This window comes from Lampetra fluviatilis, chromosome 15, assembly GCF_964198595.1.
Source record: "Lampetra fluviatilis chromosome 15, kcLamFluv1.1, whole genome shotgun sequence".
In the NCBI taxonomy this organism is placed as follows: domain Eukaryota; kingdom Metazoa; phylum Chordata; class Hyperoartia; order Petromyzontiformes; family Petromyzontidae; genus Lampetra; species Lampetra fluviatilis.
The window spans coordinates 7736810-7752108 of NC_136289.1; the positions used below are offsets into that span (position 1 = coordinate 7736810).

The following is a 15299-nucleotide window of genomic DNA, read 5'->3' on the forward strand; positions in this document are numbered from 1 at the left end:
TTTACGCTGCCTTAATAAACCAAACGATCTCTGTGTACGTACACAGTGCACGTTTCTATGCGAACGGCGCCAATCTCGTAACGAGCTGGGCGCAATGCATCCCCGCGAGCCGGCTCAGCGTGGGCGTCTTCAGAAGACGGCACCACACAGGACCCATCGTTCCCCCGATCGTGAACGTCATATTATAAAAGTCGAAATATCCCCATGACCAATCAATGAGTATTGGGATATTGGAGGTCCTGAGTCAGTGGTTGAATGTTCACATTTCTGTGGCGGGAACCAGAATGTTTATGGAAATGAACACTTTTGGCTTCCGTGTGCCAAGCGGTGCCACCTCACCCACCGATACTCATTTTACTAACCACACAGGGTTGATGATGATGATGATTAAGTTGGCCCTGGATGGGTTTCATTATCGGGAGACGTACTGCCACTCTCAGCCCATGAACATCATAACTAAAGTAATGTATATTCCATGTTCAATCAATTGCTCTGTGATTTAACGGCAGTAATCTTAGAAATCCTCAACAAAGCTTAGGCTCCAGTTTATGATTTCACAGATTTTCACACGTGCTGTAACAGATGCCAGATTTGTATGCTTTAGTGGTCTTCAGACTGATGCAAGCATGTGGGAGCCACGTAATCTACGCGTTCAAAAACACTAAAATATGATTGGCTACTTGTATGCACCGTATCATGAAAGGCAATATTAATAATCATACCAGATTTAAACATATCAGCATAATGAAGTCTCTTGAAGAAATCATTTACGTTGAACTTCTTGGCCAACCGTACTAATCGGAGGTGCGATTATATAATGTAAATATATTTTGATATGACAAAAGTTAAATTCCAAAAGTCTGATAGGCATAGAAGAGTAGGTAATGATCCTCAGAAGAGGGTCTCTAGTAGCGATACCCATCTTGGTGTTCCTTCCACCAGCAGTGGCATGAGCAATCATTGCAGGACTGTACATTTACTTCTAAACTATTAAACTAAAAACTTTTATTTTACCAGGTAAGGCCCACTGAGCTATACAGATATTTTTAAGAAGCGACCTGGCCACAAATGATAGCTCAACGAAGTGGCTTATCGCGTGGAATTTTATAGCAGCCAAATACTCTAAACTCATGTTTCTAAAAGTGGAGGGAAAAACTTGAGGACCCAGAGAAAAATGCACACGACCATGGGGAGAAGATGCAAACTACAAATATACAGGCGCAAAGGTCGGGATCGAACTCACGGATCTCCTGCATACCAGTTATATTTAAAACCAGAGCCTCAATATGTGTGTTGACCAAAAAAAAATGTCCTCCCATCCCTTCAAATTACGTGAGTAGCCATCGCCACTGAAACCCAATAACACTGGCTCATAATCAAAGCACACGCATTTTTGAGGTGAAAACCCATCTTGCTAACCTCCTAAAAACTGGAAGACCCCTCGGAACATCCAAAAGTTATTTAATTAGAAGGTATGGCTAGAATAAGTTGTTTTTGCATTGCGTGTGACGAAATGATCTCACCATGAGCCATAATATTTCTCTAACTTCACGCAGTTGCTGTGGAAACGATGCAAAAAAAATGTATTTTGGGTGAGAGGAGCTAAAAGAAATAAATTATGAAATGAAAACGTACGCTACTGCCGGGAAGGATATCACACTGTGCTCATTCTGCTAATCGCTGGAATTTTGCCACAGCCATGAGAGATACGTTTCCAGCTCTTATGACGGGAGCCGACAGGAAAGTTGAGCGTTATCAACACTGCTGTGAGCGCGCACGCGGCTCTGTTAATTATAGTAGCTCCACGGCTGTCTCAACAGGATGGAGGACCTGGAGGAGACAAGGTCAAAGGTCTTGTTTCGTCTACAAATGCTCACCTCCCAAGGAATCTGCTGTTTTGGTTTAAATTAACAAAAGCAGTATCATTTTCAGTCCTCAGCACAATAAAAAGAGAATTGGCATTGAACATAATAAAATAAAATAATTCGTCACTTTGTTTTTGATTTACACTTATTTAAAAAAATCCCACCAAAGGAAAGATTTGTGTCTGTCTAGTCACGTGGCGCAGGGGTCTGTTTTCAGTATGTTTTTGTACCCAGCAGTGATGATATAATAGAATTTTAAAAAAATATTTAGTTTAAGTAATTTTTCTTGAGTAAATAGACTTGGGAGGTAGAGAGCGTGAGTGTGCAGTCCTGCTGCCCTTGCTTGGAGCAGTGAATTCCATGCCCACATTCTCAAAATAACCTTTTGGCACTTTCCAAATTAACCCTTTTCATGCCATATTAATTTAGAATGACAAGAATACTGAATAAATTAAGGGAAGTGGAACGTGAACCCTTTTTAAAGCCGATGCATGGATGGGACCAGCCACCAGACTTGCAAAGCTGTGGGCTCGGTTTTCCTGTTGACATCCAATGTGTGCCAGCCCAGCCACTGCGGAAGCTAGGAATGACAGATCACAGAGGGCTTTGAAAATGCTGGCTGAGCAAAAAAAACTAAACTGAAAGGATCACTACTCGATTAAGATTTAAGGGTTGGAGCACGGGTGCAGTGGCTAGCAGACTGTACTCTGAACCGGGAAACCTGTTTTTAATCAAGGGGCAAGGTTAACATCAGTGGCTAGTGAGATCTGAACTTTACCAAACTGCACCGACCAGTTTAACGACGTCTAGTCAAACAAACCCCCTTCACTGAAAAAGTATTTTACATAATTACAAAATGTTAATGATGATGAATAATGCCTTCATCTGAGTTTAATCTGAGCTTGAAATTCACACAGCGTCTTAGCAAAACTGGTCTGCAGACACCAACCCAAGCGTTGTACTATTTCTAACAAATGCTGCCACATTAGAATAATCACGATCACGTGCTGCCAAACAATGAAGAAACCGAGGCATGCTTCACGAATGCGCAGGTTTTCAGTTGTGCTGTACAGCTCTCCGTTGTGTTTGTGGGCTGCGACCGTGCATTCTTCAACACAATATCCGATGCACACTGAATTCTTCAGAAGCTCCCTGCAAGTGGAGTGGAACATCTAACATTGTGCCGAACAATACGTCGCGGTGCAGCCTCGAGAAAACACATCCTATGCATGCACGTATGTACGTTGAACTTCTTTAGCACCGTACGTAGCCAACCAGCTAATCTGAGAGCCAAAGCAGAGCTTGTCGTCCACGGTGGGCCGTGTGGGCCCGAGCTGCCACTGCTGACACGGCGCCACCACGGCTCAAAGGCGGAGCGGAAAAACCGCGCTCGCTTCTGCATGCTCATTAATCGTGACATCGCCTGGCGGCCGACACGGCTCTGTCTGGCAGTACGCAGCCGGCTTTGAAGTCGGGATATTCTCCCTCCCCCTCTTTCTTCTTCTTCTAGCACGGACCCTCCAACTCCTCCTCTGGAGCAGATGCGCGGAGTAGAGACGGATGGCAGCAGGCGACGCTGCGAGTGACACCGCTGTGCCGTGCCCACGTGGATGCCTCCAATGTCTCTGATCTCTGGGCGACCCCGAGGGAAGGAGGGGGGGGGCAATGGCGCAGGCGGCACCAGGCACCAGTGAGAGCTCTTCTGAATTTCGCCCAACGATGAAAATGATTGAAACATTAGCTCTCAGATTGGATTTCTGGTTTTACCGCGTAGTGTTGGGAATAATGTCTGACGTTTCAATCCACGTGCTGGGGGTTTCTGACAAATTCTGTTTGGTACAAGCAGTTATACAGCACAACTGCAAATTCCTACGCAGCAGGATTATTTATACATAGTTTACTTTTTATGTCTTATACAGTTGTATTTGCTCCATCACCCAAAATGTTACATTATACAATTTCCAGATTATTTATATGAAATGTAAATACAGGATTCCCTCGCTTTGCGTGTTTTGTTTGTGCGATTTTGCATATATATGCGGCAAACCTATTTCTACCCAAACTTCTCTATATGCGATTTGAATTCCCTCATATGCGGAACAACCTTGTGTGTGTGCTGTGTGCACTATTTGGCAGGCAGCTGCCCAGTGCATTTTTTGCTTTGTGCGCCCTTTTTTTGGAACACATCTACCACATAGAGGAAGGGAAACCTGTAATTGATTCTCACATGCACCATTTGTTGCATGTATCGTGAAAATAAGAAACGACAGTATTTTAATAGATGCATTGTAATATTAGTCTGTTATAATACCAATGTAAGATTTACATTTAATATAGTAGCATGGAAATCTTCATACGTAAATTCCTACACGATACATTTGCCTTTGAAAAACAGCATGCAGCCGATGAAGGAGACAAATGAGTGGGAATACAGGTAGATGCTGCGGTGGGGAGATGTTATCTACCTCGCCTGGGATACAGGAGGTCGTGGGTTCGATCCTGACTCTGATGGCTGTATGTTGGGAGTTTGCATGTTCTCCCCCGTGGTCACGTGGGTTTTTCTTTGGGTCCTCCGGTGTTTCCCTCCACATTTAAAAACATGCGTTTAGAGGATTTGGCTGCTTTAAATTCCCATGTAATAAGCCACTTCGTTGAGCTAGTATTTGTAACCAGGTTGCTTCTGAAAAATAGTTATATCGCTCAGTGGGCCTTACCTGGTGAAATAAAAAATAGTTTAAATAGTTATTTTTTGTTTAGACACCGAGACAAACACAGACACATACTCCTTTGAGTCCTTCATGCCGGAGCATGTTGTGGAACATAGTTGTTAGCGAATGCCCTAAAACCACTCAACAAGCAACTACTCTACAATCACTCATCTTCAAAAAGTCAGGGAAGCCGTTTTATTCGTAAAAAAAAATACTTTTCTCGAGTCGAGTCATATTTTCCAAAAAATGAAGCGGTCGGAAAAAAGCAATTTTGATTTTGTAAAAATAGAAACTTTTCTTCACATTAGCCCTTTGGATAAATACGAGTGCCTCATTACCCGTTCACACCCCCTCACTCCTTTCATTCAGCTCCCCTCCACCGGCAACCCTCTGCCCCCTGCACTGACTGGCGAACTGTGTTCAAGAGTTGTAATTGCAGCCCATTGTAATGTCAAATACTACGCATTCCATACCATAATGCACGCTTTTACCGCTAATGAACCTCAACTAAAGCATTGGTCCCAGTGGTTCTACAATCAACGCTCAGTGAAATGAAGGGTGGAAAAACACGCAAAGGAATTACGTAGAACTAGAATAGAAAATGATATTTATTTATTTATTAAAGACATGCTCGCACCTGGCTGAGGAGGCCCGGTTGAGGAGGCCCCTCTCAAAATGCTCACTCAACGAATCGGTGTGAGGGGCTGTAATCGCCGCTTCACGCTGACCGGACAAAAAAAGCCATGCCCTCTACAGAGTCCTCGAGACAATGGGGAAAACTCAGGGGTTAGGGGTGCCCCGTTATATTAATATTTCTACAAAGACCGAATTATTGCACATTTTGAGCTGAACATTGTATTTGTATTGCTTTTTTTTACATTAATAAAATATAAAATGTAGCAACAACAAAAAAGACCACTGAAAATCACCCGTGTATTCTGGAATGTACAACCAATGCTACAGCGGTTAACGTGCGGTACAATCAGTTCGTAATGAATTTGGCCTGCGTGGTGTCTCCACGCTCGTGCGCAGCGTGGAGACGCCGATGACAACACGGCGGGCTTTTGCGTTCGGGCACTCTTCAAGCGTTGATCTTTGGGAGTGCAATTATCAAAAAAATATAACCCAGTTATATAACCCAGTTATATATTTTTTTTGTTTAACCCCGACGCGTTTTATTTGCCTTCACTTCTTTCAAGAACAAACTGTGTCAGCTCCTGAAGTACCGTGTGACCAATAATGGGTTGTGATTGGTTCTCGATGAGAGAACGAAGGCTGTGATTACTTTCTCATGACAAGTGCTTGCTAACATCACTTTCATAACCTCACCTATTCCGCAAAGACAAGTAATTAATTTAGACGGAATAACAAAGAGTTTGAGTATGAATGTGTATGGTTCTGTGTGTGGTTCTGGTCACCCACCCCCTCGGTGCCGTGCCAGCCTTCATAGGTGCTTCTCGCTGACAGCACTTGACCCAGCACTCTATTAAGGCTATGTGGGGGAACTTTGTTTTGTATATGCATGTATAAAACAAATTCCTCATATTGGCTGACCCAGCCTGAAATACGTTCCTGGTGCAGTGTGTAAAAACATCAGCACAGAGGAGAGAACGGTAGCGGGTATGGTGCTGGACACACCACCTCTTCATGTGCCATTCCAGCATGAATAGATGCTCGCGAACAGCACTTACCACAACAAGCCCCTCCTGCGCCGTTAAAATCCTTAATAGGGGCTCACGAACGACACTTGACCTGACGGGTTCGCAAGTCTAAAGCGGGACTCTCCGTCACTGTGCAGAATGAATACTTTATAACAAAACAAAAAAAGTATCAACGCGCTGTGTCTCGCCCACACATTTAATGGGAATGAGTGGCACTCGAAGTCAAAGTAATGGGCTGTCAGTTCAGTATTTGCTTTAAAAAGAGCCCAAGAATGGCCAGGCCGTTTTTTGAAAGACTCCACGGCTGCCACCGCACGCTGCCGCACGTGTGTTCGTCCGAGTGTTGCTGGTGGGGGGGATGTGGTTGTCGCCCGCCGCGGGGGTCGGCCGGTGGGAGGTAGGGTTATGCACACAGAGTTGCGGGATGGGGGGGGGGCATGGGTTTTCCAAAAAGAAAAAGCAGAGGCACGTGTGTCAAACGGCACGGCCGCCAATTCGCCAGGTTATGCGGCTGCAGGCCAAACACACGGAGGCCAGGGACTGTTAGGGACAAAGGCAGGATCAATTAGATTACACGGGTGGCTGGGCAGGCTTACTGCCACTCTAACCCGCACTCCTGCAAGCCGGCTCGCCTCCCTCCCTCCTCTGTCCCCCGCTGCATGAAACCAATTCCTCTCCATTCCCCGGGCACGTCAAAGTGAGGAGCGAGCGCGAGCGGCTGACTTTGCCCGCCCCCCTCCGCCGCCGACTTTTATTCTCCTTTATTTTTTTTCTAAAAGGTTCCAATTGCTGGCTGCACACAACAAAAGGCGGCACTTGTGTGGCAACAAAGCGAGCGTGTCCCCCGCACGCCACGCTTCATTCCGCGCCAGCGAACCGAGCGCGGCCGCCCACCGCGCCGGACACAAGCATCGCCGCTATGCTGCCGCCGCTGCCGCCACTGCCACCACTGCCGCAATGAAATGATCGCTCCTCTGCCAGCGGCTCTCTCGCCTGTGGGCACATATTCCTGGGTGCTGGGAGGACCCAGAGGTGGTGATGGGGGGGGGGGGCACCCCTGATGATACAGGAGCGTGGATTAAATCATGAAAAGCATTTGTAATAAATTTCATGGCCACATCGCCAATTCATTTGTTGGATGAAGGCCTATCGATGCCGTGTTGGTCGTAGCGGTTGGTTGACCGTACTTTACCACGCTGGTCAGGGCAGATTAGTGAAGGGTTGGTGGGGGGGGGCAGTCTCATGACCAGTTCAGATGTCTCTCACGACTCATTAGCCGTAGCCTGGAATCACTCTCAGATGGATAATTTTATTGTGCATTGCGCTAATTATTGAGCCATCACTCCACCCCCCACCCCCTCTGTATTTACTCTCATGTGATTTGTCCAGGAAAGACTGAGTCTCAAGACTCTTTTTCAAAAGGCGACTGCAACTGGCATGTTTGGCCAAATCCATTTTAAGGAGTGCTTTGTGTGTGCATGTAAATTGGAGTGACCAGAAAAAAAAACCCATGCATGTGACAGGATAACACTTGGAAATCTGTAAGGATAGGTCACGAACTGACTTGCTGTATTGCCATATAACAGCCACCTGGCAGGCCGAGGAGGGTTTCAGAATTTCACGAAATGTTTCAGTCGATCACGTAGATTTGTTAAACTAGATTCAGGTGAGTGCCACCATGCTTTGTTCTAAATTGCTGATTCGTTAACATGTTACATACATATTTAGCATCTGTAAGCTTTAATAAGCATGGAATATTTATCTAGGTCATCCTGAGGCAATTATGGAAAATTCCACATTCCTTTCAACCAGATCTGTGTGTCAATGATACAACCACAGATATTTGGTGGCTGAGGCTCTATCATTAGTTCCCGTCGTAAAACTTGAAAACTCTAAGATTGCCACTGTCCACAACATTCTTCTGAATCTCAACAGACGTTTATTGCTAATTTATGTGAAAATTTGCATTTTGCTGTTTGCATTTATGTAACATCTCAGATGCATGTATAGGCTCTGACGTGCTAGAGAACCTGTTATAATTTTAAACGCCATCGTAAATGTTTGACAAGTTCTGTTTTGCATTAACGGACTCCCACTAAAGTTTCACGGTCAGAAAATAAACATGTGCCCATTGTTATTCGGTCAGGTTATTGTTAGTAATCTTTCCACAATAGAGGAACGGTGTTGACATGTCGTCAATGAGGAAATATGCCACTCATGCAAATGAAACGATGGAACAGCATATTTTACATTTCCAGACTATTTTGGAAAACTGAAAGTAGAAGTGTAATTGCTTCAACAACAAATTCTTTCCACCGTGGAAATCACCAAAAATAAAATAACGCCACCTACGCACTGTGCCCACGGTGTGAATGAATGTATTGTGCCACGCTGGTCACCAGAGAAATGCCTGCCCGTCTGTTAAAGCCACCATACACTCAAGCAATTTTCTGGGAATCAATGTCGGCAACAGATGCTGTACCATTTTTTAAAGTGAAAAATGTAGTCATTCAAATCTGGACAAAGCTGGTCGCTGCTCCCCTTAGTGGAGAGTTGGGATGACAACTTCCAATCAGAACGCAGACAGAGCTCGCCGGACTACCCAAGGCTGTGTGCTCTGCACACCATCATTTTTCCTCAAACAGATTTTTCAACAAATTCTGTTTTCATTGGGTGAACAGAACTCCGTCACTCTATAGCACTGCCGTACCAAGTTGCCCCAACTGCCAAAGAACTTCCCAAGCGTATCCCACCCTCGAATTATCGTGCGGGACTATTCTGTTCGGTCGGTAAAACTGGCGCCATCTCATCTTTGCGAGCTGGTTACCGCGGGGTGTCCCGTCACGTCACCCACGAGGCTTACCGGAGCCTTGGGCCTGGCTCCTGACGCTTCGGCGAGCGACGCGGTTGGCGGCGTTGGCACCGGAGCGCCACCGGGAGGGAGGCCTTGTCGCTCGCCCTGAGGCCCCGGTGTTAGCGTTGTGTCTATTTCGGACTCGACCTGTCGGCGCGGATGCAGCAGGAAAAAAAAAACGTGTCTTTTAAATTTCGATTTAAAGCTTTCGTGACTGCAGGGATTCATCTTCTTGGTTCTTTCGGTAAAGTCACGTAGAAGAAAAATAATAAAATGATAAAAATAAACCAATTAAATAATTCTCACGACGTTTCGGCCACAACGCAAGCAGCCATCCTCAGGTGAAGACCAGGTCTGTCGGGAAGACAGCGTCTGAATGAAACACCACCACGCTGTTTTATTTTTATTATTTTATTATTTCCCTTCTACGTGACTTTACCGAAAGAACCAAGAAGATGTCTTTTAAACTTCAAAGTGCACTTACAAACGCTCTGCAGGTGAGCCGTATATATCTGCACTCATCGATGTGCAAGGTTTTTTCTGTCCTTTTTTAAAGAGAAAGTTTAATATGAAGCTTTATTTAAGTGCAATGTCAAAATATAAAAGTACCTCTAGTGGTTTTACAAGAGCATAACAACATGTTACAGATAAAGTAAAAAAAATAACTCAGATGCATAAAAAAGAAAAAATGTAAAGGGAAAAAAAGCTGCTTTTGTGCAGCAATCTGTCGAAACATTTCCAGCAATGTGAGCCAAAGCGGTTTGTGTCCCTTCATAAACGCAATGCTCTTTTTTTGTTTATGGAGACTTTAATCTTTTATAAATAACACTTTGGCCTCAGCCAAATCCACATGCATATTCTCTGCTTGTGGTGCCTCAATAATGCCTCAAGTTGGCAAAACATTACTGGCGGCTCAAGAGGGTTCAACGAGCGAATGGACGTCACAAAGCGCTCCGTCAACCGAGCATATTTTAGCAATAATAAATAATCCCTTGCCAGCAAACCCGTACGGCAACTATCCCACGAACTTTGCTCCCGATTAAGTTCGCGGCCGGAACAGGGTCCCTGGCCGTAAACCGCGCGCGGCCATGTGATGGCCGAGTCAGCGGCACTCACGGAGCAGTGTCGGCGCTTGGGGGTGTTGGTGGGCGTCGAGGACGAGGAGGAAGGCCCGGACAGGCCTAGTGGGGCCCCCACCTCCAGGTCGAGCTGGGCTAGCTTCAGCATGAGCGCCGTGAGGGAGTCGATGCGCGGATAGCCTCTCCCCGCGGAGCTCATCTCCTGCAGGGCGCACAGCACCGGCACCACCGAGGTTAATTCACGGCTATAATAATTTTTAGCGTCTACAAGAGGATCCGACACTCACTGATTTGCTGTAGGCACTCTTACTGTGTTTGGTCGCTTCCCTGTCACTCTTTTATCGCCACTACCACGGTCGTTGTTCCCTTGAATGTAAGGACATAATACATCTGCCAACATCAATGACTTGTTCTGCTGGAATGGCCCTTTCATTTCATCTACTCACTGTGTTCATCGACTATATAGCAGGACAATACATTTACTTGGATCTCCCCCCCCAATTGCCTCAATAAGTTATAATAAACTTGCTCAATGTAAAAAATGTGTGCATTCTTAACTGTTACACCACCATTGACACTTTAAGTTGCTGGCTGCTTTCTGTTGTAGGCTTTCGGGCCTGCGCTCAGCACCGTCTGTGCATCCACATTTAAATAAACCCAACCATCGCATCAACGTTGCACTTCAGCTGTAACGCAGCAGTGGCTCTGCCTCAAACGCTCGCCCACATCGAGAGGAACCATCGCGGCTGACACCGCGTAGGGCCGTGACGAGGCGCAGTTGTTAACTTTTCCACCTTCAATTCCCTGAATGCGGGGGGAAACTCAATCGCGGCATTATGGTTAGTCAAGCTACGTTTGTGCTCCATAAAAGCTGACACTGTGACAAGTTACTTATAAGGTGAAGTGCTCTGGTAAAAATCTATAAGTGGTAACCAATTCAGGCTGCTTTTTTTTTTGCTTCACTTAAAGCAGCATCAAAAAAGTGTATTATGAACCAGCTCAAGAACACTTACAGCCTCTTCCCGGTGGGGCGAGACAAGGGAATACCAGCAAGGGGTGGCCGGAAAGGTGAAATGGAGAGCTTTCGCCAAGCGTGTTGGCTTAAACGCAAAATAACCAAAAGCTTTCGCACAGCATATTCATAAAAACTTCATATTTTTCAGCTGCGATGATGTGGAGTAAGTAGAACCCCCAATCGATGTTGGTGGTGAGTTATAAATGCAATTTATGCACCACTCCCAGCCAACATTTCTCCTAAAGGGTGGTCTCCTGTTCTAAACCGAAACCACACACCTTGCTGGTTTGCAGTTTAACCCAGTCACCTCATCATGCCAATGACCGTCCCTATAAACTTCACTCTCTGAGGAACGTACTACAAACGTCGACACCGATCTAACTATAGGCGCAGAACGATGCATGAATTAATCCATTAAAATCCCATACGTGGCAATCAATTTCACATTTGGGAATTAATTGTTCACGATTTATGTAAATTATATGGTTTTACAGTTAGGATAATTGAGCAGACGAAATTGCACAGGTTTAACAGAAATTATTCGAACCAATACAAAAAATTCTTGCAAAAACTAAAAAAGATGTTGATTATGCAACACAAATTACGACCTCGACTCGTAGCAATTGACCAATGTTGCCGAGAGGAGTGAATCATTACATGCATACCCACAGAACCCTGCCACTCGTCAAAAAACATGGGATGCACCAGCGTGAGGGTGAAACCCACTGCTCCGTCTCACCGAATTGGGCTGGGAAATTCACATGAAGCATCTGTCTGCTGCTCTGGGTGTATCCGTCACCGTTTTGCAACGCAGGTGCGAATTGCAATTAAACAGACGCATATAAAGCTCAGCTACATACACAGAACCTTCTCACGAGCAGAGAGTTTTGTTCATCAACTGTTGAGCCCATTGCAGCGAAAAATGGCAGTAAATATGGCATGGAAACCTATGTTTTGCATCAGCAGTTATACAAGCCGACAGCACAGCACAGTCGACCGTGCGCCTGGGATTTGGAAGTAAATAATCACTCATACATCGGTCGTGATTGGGCACAGTACGGGGTGTGTCTGCGACTGCCATGGCCCAATGACAATTTCTGTCGCAGAGCAAAAACGCTGTTTTAACATGCGCCTTTCAGCCCCGAACAAAACACAAATATTCTATCGCTAGGCTACTGCAGTCATGTTACTCCAGGGCAAAGTATAAAAAATTAAAACGTTTAAATCTAAGGTTTTTTTGCAAACAGTTTAAAATGTACGTACATCTCACGAGGAATACAGTATAATTTCTGCTTCGGTGGACATATACGTGGAAAGGCTGGTTATAATAACTCAAATGAATTACTTGGTTTTCTACAGTCACTGAGAAGAAACACCTTGATATTTTGGCAAAGTACCCATAGTCAGGTGGTTTGCAGCAAGATAGTTGTAAATGTTGTGGGTTTACTCTCCAACACACCGGTGTGCTGAATAACGAATTGGCATGTTTTGCCTACGAAACAAACCTTACTAATTGGATGTGTCGGGTTGTGGCGGGTTTAACGACACATTTATATTTACGCGATCTCACTAACAAAAAACTCTATTATGAGCAAGATAGTCATAAACACTAGAAAGTTTGAGTGTACAGATGCTTGGATTTATCGATTCATATTGGTTCTCAAATCTCATGGCACACAAGTCGCAATGCATAAGAATCAATGTTTCCATTGGTGTATGGTGTAACTGATTCACGTGACCCCTGCAACAGCGAGAGGACACTCCTTTCTTCACAAAGTCAGAAAAAAAGGTTATATTCTTGGATAAAATCGTGGCTCAACTAATTTGAATCACTAGGAGAGATGAATTGTTCTAACCCTGAGTAAGATAAAGCCAAATTAATGAAAGTTTGTAAAGGGGTTCTGTTTGATTCAAATACATTTCGGTGAACGTGTACCATTAATGATGAATGATATACAGGAAGGGTAATTCGCCACGGACACCAGAACACACTGGCCTCCTCTTCCAACTCTTAGCATCCAGTGTAAGAGGCTACACAAAGAGTTCTACCAAGTCACCATGGCCTAAGGACACGAGTTTCAACACAACACAGCGAGGGACACAAGGTGCAGACGAAACGTGCAATAAAACAAAGCACAATGATGTTCGGGCCAATAATTTACTTGAACACGATGGAAAGCTATTCTGCAGTTTTTGACGACAGACACAGGAGGCCTTTCCAATGCAAGAACACCCCTCCATAGACGGTGGTACACTCCCATCTCTAACAACCAACACGTGCGTGTCCCCGTTCGTGCTGGCGAAGGCCACGCAGCCGGCAACAATCATTCGGACCACTTCACGGCTCATAACGTGGGAGGTTCTGAATTCAAATTTAGCTTTGGATAGAATGCATTCCATTTGTGCCAACCAATGCAGCCAACAGAGCACGTCAAAGAATACACATCAAAGAGTTCCATATTCGAAGAGTTCCATATTTCAGGGACTTTTAAAGCTGAACAGTAGGCGGAAAATTTGCTCGGTTTCAGGGTGCCGTAGCCCCATGTCTCCCCGTATAACATCCCCCTTCCCGCGCCGCCACCACCACCACCGTGCAAAATGGATTCGGTAATCGTGGAGGCTACGCAAGGCCACATCAGGCGCCTCATTGTGAGGGATCTTGTAGACAAGGAGCAGCTGATGGAGCGGCCACTTTTGTTTCAAGAGGATCCCAGCTGAGCCTTTGAAGCCGCACTGATGTCGTGGCGTTTAGCGCTCTGCAAAAAATGCCACGCGTTTTGCAGATGCTGCAGTCTGTTGGCTGCCAGCTCGATAAGAGCCACCGATGCGCAGCGCTGCAACTGGACGGATGGGTGGAAATGAGGGCTTTGTGAAAGGACCCGTGTTTGCCGCCCACCCAAAGCCAGCTCCGACCGTGGGTGCTGTGGCCCCACGGCTGTTTTCTGCTTGTCAGGCAGTTTCAAAGTGTAGCCCCTTGTTTAGGCGCACTCAGGGCCCGAAGGTTTCTGAGGCTGTTATAATCAAGCCGGCACTGCAAAGTGCACTGAATTTACCGATGTTAGCATGAGCTGATCGACGATTACAGATCTCATTTGCCTCGTATGAACATCCTTTTTTACATGCTTTTATTTAACTCGCTCTGTCTGTTGTTGTTGTCGTTGTTAAATCTAGATTTGGAGGTTTCGTGACTGCAGGGATCCATACTCTTTGGTTCTTTCAGTAAAGTCCTACGTGACTTTACCGAAAGAACCAAAGAGTATGTTGTTGTTGTCGTATCCTCAAATCTTGTAACTCAATTTTAACCCACTTCCAAATGTGGTATCGACTGCAAACTTGCTATACTTATGTCATACTGATGACAATTCTATATTCTATCATAAAAAAAAAAATATATTTTTTATGTTATGTTTCGGCTTGGGTCTAATTGTCCACGGTCAACTGACGTTGGCTGTAATTGCCCACGGTCCCTTACGTTATGGCAAACTTCGGGGCCACTTCCTGGAGTCGTGGAGTTCTTCCATTACTACAGTACATTCATGTTTTTGATGTGACCATCGATCTACTGCTGGATGGAAAAGCGTGTTTTTAGAAAAGTTTTTTAAAAATATATATTATTAGATGCTAATTCACGGGAAGTGGCCGTAATCCAGATATTTGATTGTTTGCTGCTGAGCACTGCTAACCAAAAAAAACCTCCCAATATGAGGAACCAAAATATAGAATTGTTAACTTTCTTCTACATCATCAGCAGACATCTATCTACTGTTTGATGAATACCTCCCCAAGTCATTTCATGATGCAACAATCCATCAAACTCCTGCAAACGCGCTGATGGATTCATCACCTCTGATCTCAACTCCTTCACTCCTCTCCTCCTCCACATGGAAAAGGGAATTTATGTATGCACACTATTAGTTTACTTTGTTCCACTGAGTCTGAATGCTAACACTAATCCCACCTGATTAATGTATATGGCATGTAACAATGCACTGATTCATCAATTCAATTTTAATCTATTGGTATATTTTGTCCAATGAAGCAAACAAAACTATACAGCGAAATCGAAAAAAAAGGAATCAATATTAATTAGACAGAAACGAGCCGAAAAAATAATCCA

At 44.8% G+C, this 15299-nt stretch overlaps 1 protein-coding gene across 3 annotated transcripts in view; it reads right to left on the reverse strand.

The window, feature by feature from the left end:
• Positions 1–15299, reverse strand: part of LOC144936152 (rho GTPase-activating protein 7-like) — a 152389-nt gene that overhangs the window by 93635 nt on the left and 43455 nt on the right. For 2 of the 3 annotated variants that reach the window (XM_078863056.1, XM_078863057.1), the window contains 2 exons: positions 10205–10369; positions 9098–9235 (listed from right to left, as the gene is read on the reverse strand). The exons of the other annotated variant lie outside the window; for it this stretch is intronic. In XM_078863056.1, the coding sequence (XP_078719182.1) occupies positions 9098–9235; positions 10205–10369 (303 nt within the window). The remainder of the gene's footprint in view (positions 1–9097; positions 9236–10204; positions 10370–15299) is intronic. 3 annotated transcript variants of the gene reach the window in all.